The sequence below is a fragment of the Chenopodium quinoa genome, unplaced genomic scaffold, assembly GCF_001683475.1.
Source record: "Chenopodium quinoa cultivar QQ74 unplaced genomic scaffold, ASM168347v1, whole genome shotgun sequence".
NCBI classification, from domain to species: domain Eukaryota; kingdom Viridiplantae; phylum Streptophyta; class Magnoliopsida; order Caryophyllales; family Amaranthaceae; genus Chenopodium; species Chenopodium quinoa.
The window spans coordinates 4,670,169-4,695,314 of record NW_018745170.1 but is presented as its reverse complement, the minus strand read 5'-3'; the positions used below and the strand labels follow the sequence as shown (position 1 = coordinate 4,695,314).

Sequence of the window (25,146 nt, the reverse complement as noted above, 5' to 3'; positions counted from 1 at the left end):
ACCAGTCGCGTGCCACCTGTGAGGGGCAAATGATTAGGGGATTTTTATCCACCAATCACCGTCTGACAAGTGGACCAACCAGGTTCCGCCACGTGTCCTTCACGAAGGCCAACAGGAGCTTGCCACGTGTCAGTCACAGATACGTCCTCCACGGACCACTTAAGACACGCCACGTGTCCACCCATGCCAAGTGGGACAACCGGCCATCAAGGCCCATTTCAGTCTAGAGGCCCGATCAGCCCTAGGTTTACCTTAAGCCTAGAGAGTTGCACGCTTCCCAAGGCTATAAATACTCGATTAATCCTCATTAATCAGGGAACAAAAAAAACAACCGAATAATTAAGAGATCAAGCAGAGAAGAACAGACTTATTAACAACCGGCTAATCTCGCTAACGACGCAGATTACCAACACTAAGCACTCTCACCTAGAGAGATCTCATTACTTTACTTTCTGTATTGATTACTCCTTAATCAGGTACTAACTTGACCGTTGGAGGCGGAGCTCTCAGGAGTCTCCGTTATTTTGCAGGTACAGACGTCCGGTTCCAGTCTCGGAATTGTAACTCTCCCGCAGGACATCAGAAAACCCCGAAACAACTCACATGCATTGATAGTCACTTAGAGTATATATACATGCAAGTGTTATTCAAAACGGAAAGAATCCCAAACAAACCAACTATCAAACCATAACCAAATCATGTCTTTCATTTCCTCCACCTCAAGCTCTAGTTCTTCTGATTTCTCAAATAACGTTGAATTTGACCGGTTAGTTGATGATTATGCTGCTAACCACCTACCTCATATTTTAATTCCCCAACACTCATCACAAGAATCCCAGCTTAATAATGATATAGCAAATGTCACGGAGCCTAAAAGGGATAGGGAAAGAGAAAAAGGGCATGTACAACTATATAACGATTATTTTGCGAGTAATGCAGTGTATAACGACAACCAATTCCGCCGTAGATTTCGTATGCGAAGATCTTTGTTCTGTCGCATTATGAATAAGGTGGTTGAAGGGGATCAATTCTTCTAACAACGTCCGAATGCAGCTGGAAAGCTTGGTTTATCACCGTTGCTGAAATGCACCGCTGCAATAAGAATGTTAGCGTATGGCGTAGCCCCCGATGTCGTGGATGAATATCTACGTATCGGCCAAACAACCTCAAGGAATGCATTGCAACATTTTTGTCAGGGGGTTATTTCACAATTTGAAAGTGAATATCTACGTAAACCTACAGATGAAGATTTAAGGAGAATCCTTCATCAAAATGAATTGCGTGGGTTTCCAGGCATGATTGGTAGTATAGACTGCATGCATTGGGAGTGGAAGAATTGTCCTACGGCTTGGAAAGCACAATATGCTGGTCGTAGCAAGACTGCAACCCTCATTCTTGAAGCCGTTGCTGATCAGGATTTATGGATTTGGCATGCGTTCTTTGGAATGCCTGGCTCATGTAATGATCTTAATGTCCTTTACCGTTCACCGGTGTTTGATGATGTTTTACAAGGTCGTGCACCACCAAAATTTTTTTGGGTAAACTGACATCAATATGAGTTGGCCTACTACTTGGCAGATGGGATTTATCCGAAATGGCCAACTTTTATACAAGGTATTACACATCCTCAAGTTCAAAAAGACAAGTTGTTTGCTGATCAACAAGCAGCAGTTCGGAAAGACGTTGAACGGGCTTTCGGAGTTTTACAAGCTAGGTTTGCTATACTACGACAACCTGCACTGGCCTTCGACGAAGATATTCTTTGTGACATTATGAAAGTCTGTATAATAATGCACAACATGATCGTCGAGGATGAACGACACAACTACACACGGGAAGATGTTTTGAGACGATACTACGAAGAAGATCGACCACAACGTCCAGCAGCGCGGGCGGGACCGAGCACAAGTGCCACGGTGAATAACAACGAGCCATTTGAATTCAACGTCGGGCGGCCGCCCAACATAGATTTCAACGCGTATTTTCAGAGGAGGATTGCCCTTCGTGATAGAGAAATTCATTCGTCTCTTAAACAAGATTTAGTAGAACACATATGGCAGAACTTTCGTCATAATACGACTGAATAAGCAAAGTTGTAGAATGTAATCGTATCGTGTTTAAGTTTTAATACTCGTCCTCGTGTATTATTTTAGCTCAAACCGCTTTTATTTAGTTCGTAAACGTACTGTTATTTAATATCCGATGTATTTGTATTGCCGTTTATGTGTTCATTTCAAAAATGTGCTTCTTATTATGTAATCGTTTAAGTTTAAGAAAACATCTTTCGTACAATCTATAATTGCTGTAATTTTTATTAATTATTATATTCTAATAAGAGCGTAAAATTCAAAATTATATTGAAAATGTTCTTTTTATTAATTTTACCTGTCATTAAATAAATACAAATATAAAACAAAAAAAATAAAAATTTACCAAAATAATTAATAAATTATTAAAAAATATTACATTACAATTAAAATGTAATGAAAAAAAAAATTACATATTTTTAATTGTATTGGAAAGTTAAATATGTGTATTTATGGTGGGGTATAGTAAATAGTGGAGGATAAAGTGATGAGGAGTTTTTTTTTTTTAGAGCATTGGTGTAGAAAAAAAAACCTCTCATGAGAGGAATTGGATGGGAAGAGAGAGAAAGTGGGTAGAGAGAGATTGAGGGGTTTGTTTTCTCCTCATTACTGATAATGGTCTAATTGTTGATAGTTTTTGACAGTTATTCTGAGGAAAGCTTCACCATTCATTTATACCTACCATAATTGTGATTGCAACCTTTACATAATCAATTTTTTTTTTCTATGATCAATTAAGAAGTGTATTGTCAAGATCCTATTGGTTATCTAGGTGGGTCCAATTTTCTAGGAAGGGGTCACCTATCTGACACGTGGTATGTCCTAAAGGTCAGTTTAAACCATTGATGATGTGCCAACACACCACATTATTGTACCTCTAAAATCCCAATAAATCAAATTCAGGGACAGAAAATTTCTATAAAAAAGAGGGAAAAAAAAAACCGGAAAAGCCAAAGAAAATGAGGAATATATTGAATGATTGATGATAATCACGTGACTGACACGAGGTAAGATGTAAAAAGTGGCACTGAACTTGCCAGAGTTGCCTCCACTTAAGAGGTGAAAGAGAGAGTGATGGATGAAATTACGAAAAAGCCCTTTGATCATTTTTTAAGTTCGTTTTGATCATGGAATAAACTTTATTTTGAAGGTATAGATATAGAATAAAATTGCAGCACTACTTTAACCTTTAAGGAAGATCCAAGGAATATGTTTTAAGAAAAATCTAAATTTTTGCAACGTTTCATAAGGGCGAGCATGAGTCGGGTATCCAAATCGATAACATAATTAGATTGGGTATTTGATAACCAATCAATCAATCATGCTAAAATTGATATTCATGAATCGAACCAATAAGATTGGGTAACTGAGCTTCAAGTATTTGGATTATTAGATAGGATATTAGATATCCAATATGCATGATATCTATATATGAAAAGTTAGGCATTGAAATTAAGTTATTAATCCCTTCGTTTTGTAATAGTGTTGCTCAAAGTTTAAGGAAAGTTATAGGGTGAGACTAAAAGATAAATTTTATAATATATGGAGTAAAGTATAGTTAGTGGAGATATATATTTAAATGTTAGTAGGTGAGAGAAATAATAATTAAAAAAAAGTAGTGTAAGTGCGATTAATAGGAGAGAGAAATAATAAAATACTAGATGAAGCCCTTTTTTGTATTTTTTAAAACAAATATTTTTTGTATTTATGTGATAAAATTTGTTATTTTATTCGTTGTACGTAGTATATCATTTAATATTTTTATTTTAAAATAAATTGTGAATTTCCTCTCATCTGTTATATATTTAGATAAAATTCCTAATTTCAAAAGATAATATATTATATTTAACTAATTTAAATCTAAAATCTCATTCTCCAATTTTTCTTATGTGGCATTCGAATTATTTAATTCTAAAAGAAATAGCAAATCTCTTATTTGATTAGCTATAACTCAAATTTATAATCTTACATGGCGCATTAAGAAAATTTTATCCTATGTGGCTCTTTAAAAACTCGTGAAAAAACTCCCCTTTATATATCTATATATATATATATATATATATTAGATTACTGGGTCCTTACCAAATAAGAAAATGTTGCAATTATTATGAAACGGATGTAAAAATAAAATAATGCGATTATTACGAACCGCAGAGAATATGAGATTGTTCAACACGAATTAACCACATTACAATATGATGTTGGCTAATTTACTTATAATATCACAATTTATTCAGATTACGAATTAACTATGACAATGTTAGAGTTTAGGTTTTAGATTACTAAATTTAAGTGGAAAAAAAAAAGTTTATCGAATCGTTTTTAAGTACTTGACGGAGAAGTGAATCATCGGACCGGGTACCTAAAATGTTATGATTATTGGATTAGGCACCCTACTTTTCAAATACCGATACAACAGGTTTTCGGTTGTTTAGAGTACTTTCATTCCTCGACCCTAAGTCATTTTCACTATAGTTGCATCATATTGATTTTTTTTATACTATTTTCAAATTAACTTTAATTATATATGTTTGTTACTTCCTTCATTTTTGAATACTCGCAACAATTTATTTAATTGACACATGTGTCAATATACAACCTAAGTTTAACCTACTTAAACATTTATGCAATTATCGATTAATAAAAACCTTAAAAACAATCACAACTAAAAATTAAGGTTTTGCAACCGCCTAGTACGGTCCCTGAAAATAGTAAAAACGGTCGTTGAAAATAATTGTGATCGTCAACGGTCGTAACAAGGTGGTCATTATTTACTTGGTCGCAAAATGACATTATTACGACTGATTGACGGTCGCAAATTTAATTGCGACCGTTTTCATATTTTCAACAACCATGTGTGAAAACGGTCGCAAATTTAATTAATTGCGACGTTTTAATAACGGTCGCAATTTTTAGATTAGCGACCGCTTTTGACGGTTGCTAAAATTAAAAAAAAATAAAAAAAAATAAAAGGAAAATGAAAACAAGCGCACCCAAAACCATCTCCCCCTTTACCCACAACCTCTTCCCACCATACACCTTTACCCACCACCATTTCACCTTTAATTTACCCACCGCCTTTGACCCGAAACCACCTCAACCCACCGTCTCTCACTCGTAACCACCTTTACCCACCACCACCAACCGCCTCTCACCTGAAACCACCTCAACCCACCGCCACTGCCCACAAAATTATCAAAAATTCAAAAAATTACCCACAAAATCAGAAATAAAACAATTATACAAAATACAGAAAATTATCCGCAAATCAGAAATAAAACAATTATATAAATTTTTCAATTTTTATAAACTAAAGTTACAATAAAACAATTATACATCAATAAAAATTAGAAACAATAAAACTAGATCTACAATCTAGCCTAAATTAAATATCAGATCTAGAAAACCTTGACTTCTTTTAGGCTCGTCCTTGTGACGGCGGAGGTCGTGACGATGGCTCGAGTGTGTGGTCGTGACGAGCAGCGTAGAGGAGAGAGAAATCGCCGGCATCAACACCACAAGCGAAGCTTCCGATTTGAGTCGAAGCTTGAACGAGCAGCGTAGAGGAGAGAGAATTCACGAGCAGCGATTTTCCGGCTTCTGATTCTTCAATTCTCAAAGTGCTTTGTCTGATTTTTCAGCAATGAAAGTCAGAGACTTATGGGATGAGAAAGAGAGAGGAGAATGAAGCAGAGAGAGGAGAATGAAGCAGAGAGAGGAGGGGCGTGCGAAGGAAGAGAAGGAAAGAGAGGAGATAGGCAAAATGGAGGAAGAGCGGCGTGAGAAGAGAGAGAAAGAAAAAAGAGGAAGAGCGGTTGTGTTAAAAAAATTAGGGTTAGTGTGAGTTGGAACCCTTTTTATACCCTATTTAAAAAATAAATATAAAACAATTACGACCGCTAAAAACGGTCGCAAATAGCGACTGTTTAACATACGGTAGCAAGCTGCGACCGTTTTTGGTAGTCGCAATTATTTTATTTTTATTTTTGAATTATTTTCACATGTTTTTTTTTAAAAAAAAACATTATTCAAATACCATTGCGATGGTTTAATAAGTAAATACGGTTGCAAAAATTGTGACTGCCTTTAAAACGGTCGCAAAACTACGACTGCAAAAAAAAACGGTCGCAGATTTCACTACTAGAAATAGGCTGTTTTCAGACGGATTTGTTCCGACGAACTTAAATTCCGTTGGAAAATTCGAATATTCCGACGGAATTTTGGTCAGTAAAAAAAATCCGTCGGAAAATATAAGTTGCGACGGAAAATCCCTCGGAAGTATTCCGATGGATTTTTTATCCCTCGGAAATTAATAGGTTCCAACGGAAAATTCCGTCGGAACATTTAAATTCTGAAGGAAAATAATCCGTCGGAACCTATTAATTTCCTACGGTTCTAAATCCGTAGGAAAATTTCCGACGGAATTTAGGCCTTTTTCGACAGAAATTTATTTAAAAAAGAAAAAAAAAACAAAAAAACAAAAATAAACCCTAAAACTAAAACCGGACCCCTGCCCCCTTCCCTTTTCATTTCTCTCTCCCCGCCCCTTTTGCATCTCTTCCTATTCATTTCTCTTTCTGTCTCCTCTCTTCCTCTCCTCCTCCTCTTTCTCTCTCCTCACCTCCTCTAATCTTTCACCAACTCATAAACGGTTGACTCAACAACAACAACGACAACTACTACAACATCAATTGTAGTCGAAACGAGGCTTGACTCGGTTTCATCAACAACAACTACAACATCAATTGTAGATCTTGTAATTTAGGTTTGTGTTTAGAACTAGTTTTTTTTTTTGAATAAATGTTTAGATCTAGTTAATTGTATATGTAATTGTAATGTTAATTTATAAAATTTATTAGAAAATTATATATTTATACATTTCTATTAATTTTCCTTGTTTAATTTTGGTTTTTTTTATTTTTTTGGGGTTTTTTTGGGGTTTTTTTTCCGGTTTTTAGGGTTAATGGTGATGGTGTGGTGGTGTCGGTGGTGGTGGGGTGGGCTGTTCTGGTGGTGTCGGTGGTTATGGGGTAGGTGGCGTGGGGGAGGTTTGGTGGGTTATTTGGTGGTTCTGGGTTAGGTTTGGTGGGTCTGGGTGGGGTGTTTGGGTGGGGAGATGGGTGTGGGTTTGGTTTGGTGGGTCTGGGTGGGGATATGGGTCTGGGTCTGGGTGGGGTGGGGTGTCTGGGTGTGGGTGGGGTGTCTGGGTGTGGGTGGGGTGGGGTGTCTGGGTGTGGGAAAAAGGGTTGGGGATGTGGTGGGTGGTGTGGGCTGGTGGCGGGGGTTGATATGGGTGGGGATTGTGGAGCTTTTTTTTTTTATTTAATTTTCCGAAGGAATTTTCCGTCAGAATATACCTCCTCTAACGGAAAATTCTGTCGGAACATCTCCACCACCGACGGAAATTTCCGTCGGAACCTTGCGACGGATTTTCACTTAAAGTCAACAAAAGCGCCGACTGAACATAATCCGTCGGAAATTCCGTCGGAATATACATTTCCGACGGAATTTCAGGGTTTTTCGACGATTTTTTTCCGTTGTTGATTGACCCTGTTTTCTAGTAGTATTTCTAGTTTTACGACCATTTTAATGACAGTCATAGAAAAACAATCGCAATTTGACTGAATTCTAGTAGTGAATAATATTTGAAGTCCAAGCAACCTTGGGACTTACTCTGCGGAACCAGATTCGAACAGACAACTTGCCAATTCTTCTTCCTGGCACGAGCAACACCTCCCTTGGACGACTCAAATATATCCACCTCTCCAACAGATAGTGCAAAAGCCACCATCTCTTCCTGGATGTTCCTTTGGGGAGAGTTCCCAAGCTTACATGCCGACCAAGAGCCTATTGGGTTTTGCGTTGTCCAACACCGCGCGGAAACAAAACCCGCCCAAAGATCCGTGCATAAATTAAAGCAACTAAACATGCATACAATTAATTAAACAATAAACACATAATAATAGAGAGAGATGGAGAAAAAGAAGAAAAAACGATCATACCCTTGATGCGTGTTTTCCACTTAGCACGAACACGAACTCACGAACGGAGAAAGAGCCTCAAACGCGACCCCTCCAACATAGTCCACCCACGCACCCAAACTTGGCTAATATTACCGGCTAGGGTAATATTTACACTACTAACAAGAGGATATCTTTATAAGGTTTTCTCAATGGAGATGCCTTATATACAGTTCAACTCTTGTAAATAATTCCCAAGGCATACTTGGGTATTTATAGGCATGGAATCTCCAATCCCTCATGATTCTTTCAATGTGGGACTTTTCATAAAGTGAAAATAGTATTTAATTTAATTCTAAATTAAATTGAATATCTAAACAATTAGCAAACGACAAGTGGCACAAGAACAAAGAGGGTAGGTGGGAGGACCACCAAGCCTTGGGGACCAAGGAAGGCTGTCCTCCCACCACGCGCCAGCTGGTAGAAGCATCCTTGGCAGCAAGGTGTGCCGCGCTGGCTACCTTGTGCTTCAAGGGCTGTGCTGGTCGCTGGGCTTACTGCAAGGCTTGGCGAGCTGCCAGCATTGTTGTGTGGCACTACCAGCCCAGGCACAGGCCAGCTATGCGCGCTGGCCCTCGTGCTGGGTAGCCTTGCTGCACGCATAGCCTAGAGTGCTTGCTAGGCCATGTGCCAAGGCTACCAGCCAGCACGCACAAGGTTAGCGGCATGCTAGGCCATTGCGGTGCTGCTGGTGCCTATGGCACGCACTTGCGCCATGGCTCTTGCCCCACTCTCGTGGTATGGAAAGACCTTGTACTGGGCTTCCGGCCCTAGTATGATATGTTGTTTGACTTATTTATCGTCATCGTCGATTCCTTGAAATTGACTCGACGTTTGACGCTCGGTTTTGACGCTCTAAGCTCGGAACTCGACGTCGGAGTACGTATCCTCTTGTTTGACGTATTAAGGCTTTCAGCTTAATTTGTCGCCTTAGTTTGGTTGCATGTTTGGGTGTGAGCCGTTGGGTTCAGTTAAAAGGAAAGTTGTGAGATTAATATAATTAATCTCACTGATTGGAGAGGCCTCTAGCCCGACTTTCCGATCACTCGACTTTGCTGAATAATTAAATCCGTAATTGATTCTGAATCTTTTATCGGAATAATACACTTGTTCGAAGGAAATCATTCCTTTCAAAGTCAAACTAAGTTGACCCGATTTTGTCGGCAAAGACTGTGGTGCTTCAGATTCAGACTTAAACTATGAGTGTTGACTAATCTTTCCCGGACGTGGACCATCACCTCCAACTAGAGTGACTCTATGCTCCACTTGTTTCTCAACACCACCACAAATAGATAATGTGAAAACACCAGACTCAGAACCAGATAATGTAGACCTTTGCAACACATACAATGTCTCCCGTTTAACACCCTTCAGAACTACCTTTGAACCCTTGTAGACATACAACCCTCCACCTTCACCTTTGAAACTGAACCCTTTTTTGTCAAGAAGACTAATCAAAATTAGATTCCTCGTGACCTGAGGAACATGCCTAACATTGTTCAGCATACATAATTTACCATCATGTGTCCGAACTCTGATGGACCCTATACCAACTGTTTTGCAGACTTCGTTGTTGGCCACAGTAACACCTCCATCAACCTGCTTGTAGTTCGTAAACCACTCCCTGTGTGAACACATATGATAAGATGCCCCCGAATCAAGAACCTACACATCAGAGTAATGCGCATATTCGTCAGCAATCAGGACATAATTCTCTTCTGAATGGGTGTCTCCCTCTGCAATATCTACAGACTCAAAATTTTCCGGTTGTCTCATTTTCTTGGGACATTTAGATTTCCTATGCCCTTTCTCCTTACAGTAATTACAGACATCATTGGATTTTGGACCCCTTGAAGAAGGTTTCCTGGATTTTCTCCCCGAATTCCTCTATCCATTACCTTCACTGGCTACTAATCCGACAGCCTGATCATCTGTACCTGTACCAGACACCTTATGGCGCAACTCTCTAGTATGATGGAAAGCAGGTTTAACCTCCTCTAGAGACACTATCTCTTTACCAATAATACAAGACTGCACACAATTCTCATATGACACTGACAAAGACACTAACATAATTAAGGCAGCATCCTCATCCTTAACCTTAACATCAATATTACGTAATTCTAGCAAAATCGTATTTAATTGATTTAAGTGTTCTCTAAGGGATGTACCTTCAGAAATTCGCAGACCGAATAGACATTGCTTCAATAGCAACTTATTGGTTAAAGACTTCGTCATGTATAGACTCTCTAGCTTCAACCACATACCCGATGCGGTTTCCTCATCCGCGACCTCGGTGATAACATCGTCTGCTAAACACAACATGATGTTGAGGGTGCCTTCTCCTCCAAGATGGTCATCTCAGCGGTTATCGGATTCGATGACTTCTTATTCAACGGCGCCCATAACCCTTGTTGCCTCAACAAAGCCCGCATCTTGATCTGCCACAGACTAAAACTATTCCTCCCCGTGAATTGTCGATTTTGACATTCAAAGCAGCCATCTTTCTCACCAGAATTAAACCCTAGGCCTTGAACCAAAGCTCTGATACTAATTTGTTGTAACGGATGCAAGAAAGAATAAATATTGAATGTAAAATTAACAAGAAAAACAGACACAGAGTTTTACGTGGTTCACCAACAATGCGTTGGCTACGTCCACGGGCAGACGAGAGTAATACTTTTGTATATCTTAGGGAAAATAGATTACAGATTCAGAAGTGATTTGAGACCAATCACAGAAAATAGATTGATTGTCTCTCGGATTTCTAATGTTATCTTTCACAGAAATCACAGATGAGAAATACACATAAGACTCTCAAATTTATGAATAATAACTCAACTAATGATTATCATGGCTAGGAAATAACCTAGGAGTATTTAAAATAATCCTTAGGTTAGGAAAGAGAGGCCTTAATTAAGAAAATAAGGCCCACGAACAAACTGCTCAAAATCAACCAAAAAACCCCCCAGGCATGGGCGTGTCACACATAACATGGGCGTGCCTCCCATCAGTAACCAAGCAGGAACTTGAACTCAAAATGACATGCGTGTGCTGCGTGCACACGACATGGGCGTGCTGCCCCTACGATGCACCTTGTGTGACACTTGACACGGGCGTGTCAGATTTTGACATGGGCGTGTCAGTGCGAGTGCTCATCTTCTTCGTTGAGGCACGCCCATGTCTTAGGAAGACATGGGCGTGGCTCACTGCATCTTCCCAACTTTGAGACTTCTTCGTCGAGGCACGTCCCAAGACGTGGGCGTGCGTGTCGCTGCACTTTCCCATCTTTGCGACACGAGTTTCCTAGCTTCCAAACTTCCTACCTCCCAACTCAAGGCTATCAATTCAAGGCACATTCCTTACATTGTCATTATCCGCCCTTGTGCCTCTCTAAACACCAAGAAAAAAAAAACTATTCGTTGTTAATTTTTTTTGTATCCGTTACATCACATAAATTCGCCATTCAAACTTAAAACATAGTTATAAAAAGTTACCAGTATTTAAAAATCCAAATGAGTCACACTAATGAAAATGATACAAGTCTATAAGAAGGTTCAAGGAAGATGATAAAGTAGCAAATTGATATTATTGTCAGCTAAGTGCTTACTAATAGCTGGTAATGTCGCGTACAAAAGCTACTACTACTTCGTGGAGTCCAGTAAATTGCCAATTAAAGGAGTTAAATGCGTAGCATATCTTTGAAAGTTCCACTTTACGCTTGAATTTTTTTATTTTTTTTAATCAATGCGTATTTGATAAGATGATATTATCATGTGATAAGTGCTACCCATTTTACTAGATTTTCAATAACAATTAGGCTTTGAGTTTGACTTTAATTATTATTATAGATTAGGTTAGAGTAAACTTGGTGGATATACGAAATTGTCAAAAAATTAGCACAAAAACATGAGTCCGATACTTCAAATGGATAAACATTGGTTGGTGAATGTTGAATATTGCTTGGTTACTTTGGATGCTCGCATATTTTTATTTTGTACTCCAATGAGTACGTGTTCGTCAAAAATAACTAAGGTGTTGTTTGGTTGCCTTTAGTTTTCAGAGGCATTTAAAATTCCCATGAATTTCCTTTTGAGTATGTTGTTTGATTGACATTAAAAAGTAAAAATGGAGGAAGTCACAATTCATGGGAATTTCCACTTTCCACAAAATATGAGAAATTACTTACCTACCCCACCCTTGATCATTCACAATTCCTAGGATTTACAAATTCCCAAATGACAACCAAACAAAATTATGTAATTCTTAGGAATTTTTATAAAGGAAGTAATTTCCCATGAATTAGAATTTCCCATGGGAATTTACATCCTACATCAACCAAACAAGGCCTAAGACTCATTTATCTTATTAAGGGCGTGATGGTAAAATAGTTATGAAGGTAGATGTTAGTTGTACACCTGACTTTTAGCTGTAATGATGGATAATTAAAGTGTAAGTGTTCAGTAAAGTAGCGATTTACTAGTTATTACTTGTTACATATAAAAAAAATTAATTTTTTTTTCCTAAAAATATAAATTAAATTTTTAACAGATTCCTCTAATCTTTGAAAAAGCTAATATTTCTAGTTTTGATAAAAGTTACCTCCACCACTAAACACTACTCCAGACTATACTGCCAAACACTTATATTTTCGTTATTAAATAGTGGTTTGACTTGGTCATGATCAAATCACTAACAAGTAGTGTAAGTGAGGTTGATATGAGAGATAAGTAATATAATAGTAATGGGCCCTTATCAAATAAGAATGTATTGCAATTATTGTGAAACGGATGAAAAAAAAAACAGAAAAATGTTATGATTATTACTAAACGAAATGAGTAGTTCTCTAACCGTTTTTTCAAATTAGGAGAATTATTTTAGCATATACTTCTAAGATGTCACAAAAATTCCGCCTCACATGTGTCATTCAAGCTAAACTTCCCATAAATTGTGCTAATGTTTATATTCAACTCGCGTCGTTCATCATAACATTCGCAAATAAGGCATATGATTTTCAATGGTACTAGATAGCACATCACAGCACATACGACCTTGACTTTTGTACCACTTGCATGCTATGCCTAGACCACGTACACATACATGCATAAAAATATGCAAGCTTAATTAATTAAGCTAATTAAGATTTCATACTAAAACTAGCTACCTTAAAAGAAGATCTAATAAATAGGAAATCAATATGAGTAATATGCATGGTTTATATAAGCAAAATTTATTCTCAAAAGCATTCAAGATTATTTAATATCTCAAAGAATATACAATTTCAATACAATCTTCAAAATCTATATAGATTCCCTTAGTTAATATGACTACATAAAATTTAAAGCTTATATGCATATATAGGATGTGCTACATATTAATATGTGGGAAGTTACGTACACTTATTACCAATTGGGTTTTTCGATTTTAGGTGATGAAAAAGTTTCAGACCTGTACGTATATGTTTAAAGTCTCGCTCTGACACCTACATTGGTCCAAACTCCAAATAATATATACGAGTATCAATTTTTTTTTTTAATCTAATTAGTAATTAATAACAATATAATTAATAAATATACGTATATAATCAAACACATCTAAAATCATGCAATGTTTGATTGATGGATGATAAGTAAATTGAATAGAGACATATAGTCAGATGATACATTAATATGAAATACTCCCTTTTTTTTTTCTTTTTTGGAATAAAGGCATATCATCTAACCGTATATTTACCATTGATATAAGAAAAAAATTACTGTATATACATACATAATTACGCGATATCATGTTAGAACCTTTTTACAATTTTTTTTCTATAATTTGTACTAATACAAAATTAATAATGTTAATGGTCAAATATATCTTTGTAGAGATTGCAAAAAAATGCTGCAGAAAATAAGGAAAGGAAATAATCTACATATCGATCAAGCTCTTAGCTAGTTGTTCCTACTAGTTCAATAAGACTTCAATATCCAATTTTGATCAGAATTCAAGCTGCAAAGAATTTTCTTAACGTTAAATTAAAATCAATTAATTATTTTCAAATGGTCGTATTTGGATATAGCAAACATAGCACATTTTAACCGATTCATCAATACTAAAAAAATAAACAATACAATAATTATTTGTAGAAAATACTAAATCAAGAAAATTTATGATGAAATTTTCAAATTTAACCTTATATATCTGTCATAAAAGCTAAGAGTATTACTGTATATCGTACGTTACTTAGTTGAGCAGCACCATACATATTATTATGAATAAATTAACATATCCTAATAAAGTCCACGTATGAAAGCTCTTATCCAAATGATATTTTCAGCTGGAAGAAGACTTTTTGGTACTTTTAACTATTAAATACTTAACATTATTTCCAGATATAACTAATAATGTATGTAGAAAAATGCAAAATTCATACAATTATTATGAAGAATTTTTCATACTCTACGTGTAGAAATTATAATGTAGCAATTCTCGTAAGCCTACGTGCATAGACATACTTATTAGTTATTAATCAATTTATGTGAATAGGTCAGTTCATATTATCCAAATAATAATACACGTAGTAAAAAGATAAAATGAAAAACAAAATTAAAAAAAAAAAAATGAATGTGTCTTTGGCTTCCTATTCAAAGGCAAAAGAGAGAGAGAGAGAGATATGATGCTAAAAAGGACTTTTGAAGTAAATCAAAGTCCAAATTAAACGTGCCTAATAGAATGGATATTGTTTGAAATTCAGATTATCTTACAAAATCGAAATATACTCTATCCATTGAGAGGTTATTTTATGTATCTACTAAGAAGATTGTTAGAGTGGTCATGCTCTTACTAGTAAGCACTTTTAAAAATATATAGCCAAACATATGTGGATGTCAAGATTTGAGAAATTTTGTATTGATCTGTAATTGTCTTTTATGCCATCAGTAAACAATAAGAACGGAAAACATGAATATTAGGAGTTTGACTTTTTTTTTTTGAACATAAAGGACAATTTACTATACATTATCAAAATGGTAAAAGTGTATCGATATGTTACTATAAATTGTGTCAATACTAATCTTTTAATGTATTAAAAGGCATTTTAGTATATTCACTTATTCACTCTTCAAATGATATGATTATCCCAAATTTGTTCCTACAATTATCATATGTCTAAAATAATAGGCAGCTTTCTAAACTGTATGAAAGGATTTTGATTTTACGATGTCACTCTCATTGGTATTATAAACTAAGATCCCAAAAACCCTTATTATATATGGCTGAAACATTAAATTCTAACACTTACTTATAGACCAAAGTGATGAAATAGGTCTAATAATTTCTCCTTGTATTTTATTTTTTTTTTGGAAATTAGGAACGATTAGGTTAAGCTATGGTGTAACGAATACTCCCTCCGTTTTTTTTAAATTTAGTGTTGGAATTGCACGGAGTTTTAGAAGGTTTAATAAAATAAGATGTTAGTGGGGTAGCTAAGGTTAGGGGTGAAAGTAATATGGATTAAATCCGCAAACCAAACCAAATCGAACCGAATTAATAATTCGGATTGGATTTATTTACAACTCGGCTCGGTTTGAGATTTCAAAAGAATTTAATTTGGATTGCGGATTGGTTTCGGTTTTGGGCTTCAAGAAACCGAAAACCGAAATTTAAAACCGAATTATTGCTCATAATCTTAAAAGCCTAATTCCGCAGCCCACTTTCCCCTTCATATATAAACTTCTAAAAAAAACCCTAACTCTCTATTCCCTTTCTTACTCTTTCACACTCACTTTCTCACGGCAAACCTAATCCCTAATTCTCAGTCAATCGCCGACCACCGCTCCTCCTCTAAGCACCGACCAGGCGACCAACGTTAAATTCCTTTGCTCCACCCTCACCAGCCTCTGCTTCTCCGCTACACACTAACTGGCCTCCGCTCTATCATCACCGACCACGAAGAAGCAATCGGAGTTGCGCTTCCCCTTCTACCTATTTCTCTTTCATCATTCTTTTATGTATTTTTGGCAAATTGGTCTCCAAAGTAGTTTCTGTTGCCTAGAGTTACTATTTAGTTGCGGTCTCTTGTCTAATAGCAAATAATTATGCATTTCTAGACTACTCCAATGCATAGTTATTTGTTAAATTAAATTTCAAATTTTATTCTCGCAAATAATTAGTAATTTTTAATTGAATTTTCTGGGTGTTATCGATTTTTAGGTCTTTTTAACTTATTAATTTTATTTAAATTGCACAATCTTTAATTATAAATTACAAATCTACAAAAATTAAGCTAAAAAAATCCGGTTTATGGATTGGATTCGGTTTCTATATTGACAATTCGGCTCGGTTTGGATTGGACTAAATCCTTATTTGGTTTGGATTTGGATTGAAAAATAAAAAACCGAATTATTTCGGTTTGGATTCGGTTTGGGCCATAATCTAAATCGAAAACCGAACTTTCACCCCTAGAAGAGGCGATAAAAAATTGTAAGAAAAAATAGTAGGGTTATTATTTTATTAAAAAGTAAAGTGGTGTGAGAGGGAGTAAGGGCCATTGGACGAGTGATAAATGATAAAGTAAAAGTGAGTGGGGACCATGAGTGGTAAATATATATTATTAAATTATAAAGGTTTCCAAAAGAGAAAGTGTAGCTTATACAAAAAAGGGACGAAAATAGTAAGTGTAGCTTTAAAAAATAAGGAGCGAGTATAATATCCCGTAAACCCACTTTAAAAAAAAGTTTTTGAATTCAACATTTTGTATGCTTTAATTTCAATGTGCTTGTTGACTAGCAATATTACTCCGTAAGTTGAAAACTTTCACTCAGCTCTGTTCTCTCTCCCCTAAAGGGAAGCGTCCCTGTCGAAAACGTAGGAGCACGCCAGAGTTTTGAAGCCACAACTAGTTCTCCGGCGAGTATCCTCTCCTAGTTAACGGATTTTTTCTTAGCATCTTTCCAACGGTGAAGTCGGAGCTGAATCAAGCTCAATGTTGGGCCAAACTCTGCTTAGTGCGTGCTATCCTCTTGCCGCAACATTAAAAGTTATTAGTGTTCAGTTAGCAGCAAAGACGCATAGGATGTTTTGATCAGGGGCGGACTCACCTTTAGTCATAGTGGGTCCGGTGACACAGTATTTTTTTAAAAATAAAATATCAAAGAGACCCCTTATTATAGATAGGTGGTCTCTTTGATGCTGCTATTGGTAACAACAAACAATATCAAAGAGACCTTTTATTAAGATAGGCGATCTCTTTAATGCTGCTATTGCTACAAAAGACTTGCTGTGGTGTTTTTTAAATATTAAAGCGACCTGTTATTTATATAAGCGGTCTCTTTGATGCTGCTATTGCATTTCGCAATTTTTGTACGCTACTTTTTTTCGTTAAAGAGACCAGTTATATTTAATAACTGGTCTCTTAAGTTATCTCACTTTTTTTGTATAATTTTTTAATAATTTTTTTTCCCTTTTTATATCTTATATTTGTACAACCAATTTTAATATTTCCCCATAAAGCTTATCAATTAACTAAAAAATCATAAAGTTAATTCGATATAATAATTTTATTGTACCACTTGTTTATAACATGTTATTTGTAGTATTTTCGACTTGTAAAATTGAATTCTTAAGTACTGTATTTGGTTGTGGTATGAATTTTTGTGTCCTATTTTTGGATTGAAATCAATTTGGTGAAATATATATATACATATATATATATATACATATATAATTTTTGGATTGAAATTAATTATGAACAAGACATGGAAAAAAAATTGTACTTTCACAAATGATCAATAATTGATGGTGACACACTATCTCGGAAATCCTGGATCCGCCACTGGTTTTGATTTGGTTTTTCATCACTCCACCAAGAGAAAGTATTTGTGGTTTCATCTCAGTTTAATTTGTTAGAGACGTCGAAAACATAGGAGTGTCGAGAAAACATTTGGCGGTTTTAGATTCTAATCTTTGTTCTTCCCATCAAAAGCAGACTTAACTGAATTTGTGTCAAGTTTTGAGCTAGAATAGATTGATATGGAATCTCACTTATACTAGAGAGGTATGGATTTAAAATCACATACTTGCCTAAAGTTAGTTCGGTTGAATGTTGAGAATGATTTTTTACATCTCATTAATGAAATGGACAGTAAATCTTAAGAGAAAAGTGAGTATGAGATTTTAGAACCCTTTTGATCTGGGGTTCCACACATTAATTAAAAGACTAACCAAACAATAATTAATAAAATAAATAAAATGGATTTCAAGTCGATTCCAACACATTTCAAAAGGTCGAACCAAACAGGCCCTACGATCATTACATATTAGGTACCATAAAATTGTGAACATCAAGTAATATATGTTTGTGGTTAAATAGCAATTCAATTCAAATGATAATGTTTGATTTCTCTTAGAACATTTAAGTACCAAAATAAATTATACAGTATATGACTAGGGGTGGGACTTCGGTCTGGCAGTTCGATTTGACCTCAGTTTGAAACGGTTTCGGTTTGAAACGGTTCGGGTTAAAACAGTTTCATTTAGACGGCGGGTCGGTTCAGTTCGGTTTTGATTAGTCACAGGTCGGTTCGGTTTCGGTTTATTTTTGTACGATTTAAATTCGGTTCGGGTCATAAACGGTTCGGTTTATAAACAGTTCGGGTCATAATCAGATCGGTTAGAAACGGGTTACTTCAGGGGCGGATTTACTCGGGTCAATGCCGGTTCGGTTTTTAAACGGTTCGGTTAATAATCGGGTCGGTTTGAAACAGGTCGGTTCAGGGGCGGGTTTACCCGGGTCAATGCCCGTTCGGTTTATAAACGGTTCGGGTCATGATCTGACCGGTTTGAAACGGATCGGTTCAGGGGCGGTTTTACCGGGTCAACGTCGGTCCGGGTTCATATCGGTTCGGGTCATGAACGGATTATTTTAAAATGGGTTGGTTCAGGGGCGGGTTTACCCGGGTTAATGCTAGTTCGATTCATATCGGTTCGGTTTATACTCGGTTTGGTGCTAAAATCGTTCGGGTTAGTTTGGTAATCGGTTAAATTGGATCGGGTTGAAATCGAGTTCTAAAAAGTGGTTTTGACCAGTTAGCGCGTTTTGTTTTATATCAAGTTGGGACTAGTATTTCCATTTCATTAGCGGGTCGGCATAGGTTGGTGAAAAAAATAATGGATCGAGTAGAAATTGGGTTTTAAGAGATTTTTGACCGGTTAGCTATTTTCGTTTTATATAAAGTTGGGACTTCGTACTTTATTTTCAGACATCGGATTATATACAATTACACAAATCTTCATTTATTCAATTATTCTATATCATGTTAATATGTTATGTTTCAAGTTTGGTTATACTCTTGTTGTTGTTTATTCGATATTATCATATTAGTCTATTACAAATTTATAATGTATTAATGTATTATTGTTTCATTATTAAATATATATTATTAGGTTATCAGCTTCTTGTTGGATTGTTTTAGATATCGTGTCATGACCATGTTTTGATGAGTTGCTACTTTGAATACGATAAATCGATTCAGATATCAGATTATATAGAATTACAGAAATTCTCATTCATTCTATATCATGTTAATGTGTTATGTTTCAAATTTGGTTATAGTCTTGTTGTTGTTTATTAAATATTAGTCTATTACAAATTTATAAGGTATTAATGTATTATTGTTTCATTATCAAATATTATCAGGCTATCAGCTTCTTGTTTTAAAGATCGCGTCATAACCATGATTTGATGAATTGGTACTTTGAATACGATAAATCGATAATTGATATTGTAATAAACTAATAATTTAATGTTACGGAACTATATTTGGATGTTTAATTAAAATCACGATTATTCAATTTCCCATTAGTCTAATAAAGTAATAATTGACAATTGTTTGTAACTATTCCATAATTTTGGTGTTAAAGTTATATTGCTGAATTACTTTGTTGTCTTACCCTCTCTAATCACCTTTTAAGATTACGTGCCTACAAGGCTGCAACATATATATGTTGCAACTTGCAAGTTAAAGAAAACGGGTGGGGAAGTAGAAGTATTCAATTTGATCGATCATCAACTGTTTTAAGTTTTAATAATCAGATACATTTATCGATTATCTATACATACCAATGATAGTATGATACCAATCGTACCATACATTATTATTTATTACATATACTAATATACATATAACTAATATACATTAAATATGTCATATTGAATCAATTCCAATTTCCAAACATTTGTGTTTCTTACAATTTATAAGTTACATAAAGTTAAGAGTACAGTAGTGTTTTTATTAGTACGTAGCTATGAATAAAAAAAAACATATTATCCAAATCCATTATCCCATGATCCGTGTCACCGTCTTATATTAAATATCAGCCATTGATTTGCATGTCATCTAACGACCTATCATCGCACACATTCCAATTCACGATCCGTGTGTTTTCTTTTCCACCAATCAGATCACTCTTACCATCGTCTCTTTAGTACTCTTTTTGATTTCTCTCTCGTTTTCTTAATCCTCTTCTGTAATATTATCAATTTTTTGAAGCCATGGCTGCTAATATGCTCACTGCTCTCTCGTTTTCTCTCTCATCTCCTCTTCCTTCTTCCTTTCTTCTTCTTCCTTCTTCTCCCTTCTTCAGTCTATGTTCTCCTTTCTTCCATCTCGTTTCTCCGTCTCCGTCCACCGGCACCACGCACGACGGTTTTTATGGTCAAATTCGACCACGAAACTCTAGATCTAGTTGTTTCATGATCGAATTTGGCCTTTTAAAACCAAATTCGAGGCCAAATTCAGGATTAATATATAAGGTGTTTTCGTTCTTCCTTTTTTTATTTTCTGTTTTTCTTTTTAATTTTTTTTCAAGTTGTGGGCAACGGAGGGGGCCGAGTTAGGGTGGGTGCGGCGGCGGTTAGACTGGGTTCGGGTGGGTGGGGAGGGAGGATTTTTCGAGGGAGGGAGGGAGTTTTATGGTGGGTGAGCAATTAGAGTGAGTTGGGGGGTTTCGAGGATGTTGGGTTTCGTGGGGGTGGGTGGGGTGGGGTTACGGTGGGTTTGGGTTTTTTTTTCGATTTTTTTGTATGGGGTGGGGTGGGGTGTGTTACGGTGACAGTGGTGGGTGTGGTTGGGGTTGGGTCTGTTTTTTTTTTATTTTTTTTTATTTTTTTTATTTTTTTATTTTTTACAGTGACGGTGGTGGGTGGGGTGGGGTGGGGTTTGTTAAGGGGGTGGGGTGGAGTACGTTACGGTGATGGTGGTAGGTGGGGTGGGGTATGGGTCTGGGTTTTTATTATTTACGGTGACGGTGGTGGATGGGGTGGGGTAAGGTTTGGGTCTGGGTTTTTTTATTTACGGTGGGTGGTGGGGTGGGGTGGGGTGGGTTACGGTAATTATGGTGGGTGCGGGGGTGGTGTTAGGGTGGGTCTGGGTTGACGTTGGTGGGGTGGGGGTGGGTTACGGTAACGGTGGTGGGGTGGGGGTGGGTTACGGTAACGCTGGTGGGTAGGGGGTAGTGTTAGGGTGGGTCTGGGGTGACGGCGGGGGTGGTGTTAGGGTGGGTTACGGTGGTGGGTGGGTGGAGGGTGGTTGGATTGGGTGGGTGGCCAAATTTTTTCATTTTTTTATTTAATTTATAACTCCTAATTTAGTTATACAAGAATATAATTTTAATTTTATAATAGCAAAAAAATTTACAAATTTAAATCAATAATTATATGTAAAAAAAATTGTACTGTTAAATTACATTAAACATCAAATATATTTCGTGGAATTCTAACAAATTGTTAAAGGCTGTAAATAGTTCAATTTGAATGGAACGGGTTGTAAACGGTTCGGTTTAAATAGTTTGTAATCAGATCGGTTTAAACGGGTTGCGGTTTGAAAATAGTTCGGTTTAAACGGTTTAATGGGTTATAACAGTTCGGTTTAAACGGTTAGCGGGTTGTAAATGGTTCTATTTAAACAGTTTTTTCCTACGGTTTAAACGGTTTCGGTTTATAAACGGTTCGGTTTAATTAGTTAGCGGGTTAACATTAATCGGTTCAAACGGTTTCGGTTTATAAACGGTTTGGTTTGTTATTGGTTTACGGTTCGTAACGGGTTAACATTAATTGGTTCGGTTCGGTTTCGGTTTGACATTATACGGTTCAGTTCGGTTTTCGGTTTAAAATTAGCGGGTTATAAACGGTTCGGTCCGTACTGGTTCGGTTCGGTAACGGACGGTTTTACGGTTCGGTTTGAAAAGTCCCACCCCTATATATGACTCATCTTGTTACAAATTATTATGAACTTTGAGCTTTTCAGGGAATGCAAACAACAAAGCAACATAAAAAATTTTCAAAATAAGAAAATAAAAAAACTAAATATAAATAGAAATTGTCAATTTATTAAGAAAATGACTCACCAAAGTCCCTTATAAAACCCTCACCCTCAATCACTGAACATTTGTCCGTGCCTTCACCCAATTTTATTTACTTGGTTCGCCGGTCCTTTCCTTTCACCCCTTTTTTATTATCTCTCTTCTCCGCTTCCTCCCCCTTCAATGGCGGCAGCGGTTGCAGAACCCCCTTCATCCTCTTCTTCTCCGCCTTCATCTACCGCCGCAAAAACCATCCTCGGAAGATACCAATCCGGTAAACTCCTCGGCAAAGGTAGCTTTGCCAAGGTTTACCATGCTCGATCCTTGACCACCAATCAGTCCGTTGCTATTAAGGTAATCGATAAATCTAAAACCCATCCTTCTATGGAGCCTCGCATCGTAGGCGAAGTCGCCGCGATGCGGAGGCTTAATCATCCTAACATCCTCAAGATCCATGAAGTTTTGGCATCAAAATCGAAAATCTATTTGGTTATGGAGCTCGCTAAGGGCGGTGATTTATTCGGAAAGCTTTCGCGCCGTGCTGATCATCGTTTTCCTGAGCCGTTAGCGCGGAAGTATTTTCATCAGCTTGTTTCGGCTCTTCATTATTGCCACCAGAACGGAGTTGCGCACCGTGATGTCAAGCCGCAGAATCTTCTTCTTGATGAGGAGGGGAACATTAAGGTTTCGGACTTCGGGCTTTCGGCTGTGGCCGAAAGCGCGGTGGCTGTGTCAAAGGAAAAGATGATGTTGCAAACGTCTTGCGGAACCCCGGCTTTCGCAGCGCCGGAGATTGTGGGGAGGACTCGGAATGGATACGATGGGTCGAAGGCGGATGCGTGGTCTTGTGGCGTTATATTATTTGTTATGATAACGGGGTATTTGCCCTTTGATGATGGGAATTTGGTTATAATGTATCGGAAGATGCATAGGAAGGAGTACAGGTTTCCGTCGTGGGTTTCGAAACCCGCGAGGGGGTTGATCAGCCGGCTCCTCGATCCGATTCCGAAGAGCCGGCTGAGCATTGACGACATTCCAAATGATTCTTGGTTTAAGAATCATGGAATGTTGTACCCAAGGAGTGTTAGCCTTGGAGATATGGCTTCATTGGAGGAGAAGAAGTACAAGAAAATGCTGTTATTGGAGAAGTGTAATACTATGTCGGATTCAGCAGGTAACAATGGTGATAGAACGAGGTGTGGCGAAAGTATGAATGCTTTCGAGATTATAACCATGTCGTCGGGGTTGAATTTGTCTGGGATGTTTGATCAAGATTACTCAGAAGGAAGGAGGGAAAAGAGGTTTACGTCGAGGGAGCCGAAGGCGGTGGTGGTGGAGAAGGTGGTGGGAGTAGGTGAGAATTTGGGGTATGAGGTTGAGAAAAGAGAGAATTGTTGTGGGAATTTTAGTGTATGGTTAGGGAAAGGGAGGTTTGTTTTGTCGGTGACGGTGTCCGAGGTGGCGGCCGAGTTGGTCGTGGTGGAGATGAAGGTTGTGGATGGTGGTGGAGTGGGTTGGGATCAAGAAGAAGTTCATTGGGAGCAGTTGAAGTCAGGTCTTGGTGATATTGTTGTGTCATGGCACCAATAAATAATGTGACCTTACCAAAAAAAAAAAAAATTAACAAGAACACATGGTTGATCATAGGGGGATGAAAATTTTCGCCAAAATCAACTGGAAAATTTGGAAAACAGGAAGATGATCGAGCTTTCGAGTCGTATATGAAACGATGATCGAATCGAATCGATGATACAAGGATTATTATATATATCTTCCTAAATGATATTGATGGTGAAAATTTCTTGTACAGATGAACACCCCAGGAAAAGAACTTAGTTATGATGATGTGCTTAGTTTCTTTTCTATAAAGAAGAGAGCTAAATTAGATTATACACAGACAGTTGATTGTAGATTTTGTTCATGATGTTAGTAAACTGGAATTTTAATTTGTCTGTGTTAAACTTTTTAGATAGGGGTTATAAGGGGTTTCCCTTCAGAATTCTGAATCATCAACCATGTTAGTGATGCTTTAAGGTCCATAAAAAAGAAGATGCTAAGAAAATTAGCCATGACAAGCTTGATTTAGTGCCTGTACATTGTAAAAATTTCGACTTTTTATCTCCCTTGTAACATATTTTTAACTAATATATATATGGAAAATTTTATTTATATGTTCTATTTGTTACTTTGTTCTGTAGAGAATTAGTTGTCATATTACTGATAATTAATCTCAGGCAGAGCGAGTTTATAATTTTTTTTCTGTCATTGTCTAGCTACTCAACTGAAGAAATTATTGGAGTAAACTATTAATGATGAACGAGTCATTGATAAAATGGTGGGCCGTCTGTTGATGTGGTATATGTTCAATATAAAACAAGTTGAGATTATATGTATTAGTATATCCATCTTTTCTTGATAGCCATGTATTACATCTGCTGCTGTTTTTGTTTATTTGTTGCAATTTCAATTAATAAGTCCAACTTGTTAGTATGTAGCTAAATCCATTTGAACCCGGAATGTTTGTAAGATTAGTTGGGAGTTAGCTTGTCTAATCAAGTACGTTTCCTAATTACACGTCTTATATCTGTGCAGCTGAATATAGTTGTCCAATGTTCCGTAATTTATTTCCTTTCCTGCTGTTATATGTGGATGAATCAGTTTTTTATGAGAAATTAAACTACTTAGATTTTGTGATG

At 36.7% G+C, this 25,146-nt stretch overlaps 2 protein-coding genes across 2 annotated transcripts; both read left to right on the top strand.

Moving 5' to 3' along the window:
* Positions 1–1,103: 1,103 nt before the first annotated feature.
* On the top strand, positions 1,104–2,087 carry LOC110710446. Its single transcript, XM_021888739.1, has 2 exons — positions 1,104–1,458; positions 1,579–2,087. The coding sequence occupies exons 1-2, from the start codon at positions 1,104–1,106 to the stop codon at positions 2,085–2,087; spliced, it is 864 nt and encodes a 287-aa protein (XP_021744431.1).
* Positions 2,088–22,375: 20,288 nt separating this feature from the next.
* Positions 22,376–24,619, top strand: LOC110710138 (CBL-interacting serine/threonine-protein kinase 4-like). Its single transcript, XM_021888390.1, has one exon. The coding sequence runs from the start codon at positions 22,634–22,636 to the stop codon at positions 24,038–24,040; it is 1,407 nt and encodes a 468-aa protein (XP_021744082.1). The 5' UTR covers positions 22,376–22,633; the 3' UTR covers positions 24,041–24,619.
* The last annotated feature ends 527 nt before the right edge of the window (positions 24,620–25,146 follow it).

What these genes read in the sequence shown, in the direction of transcription:
- LOC110710446 (XM_021888739.1), top strand. Translation starts at nt 1,104, where the DNA reads ATGTTAGCGTATGGCGTAGCCCCCGATGTCGTGGATGAATATCTACGT. An exon ending in CTTTGGAATGCCTGGCTCAT is followed by an intron (nt 1,459 to 1,578) that starts GTAATGATCTTA and finishes ACTACTTGGCAG; the next exon opens with ATGGGATTTATCCGAAATGG.
- LOC110710138 (XM_021888390.1), top strand. Translation starts at nt 22,634, where the DNA reads ATGGCGGCAGCGGTTGCAGAACCCCCTTCATCCTCTTCTTCTCCGCCT.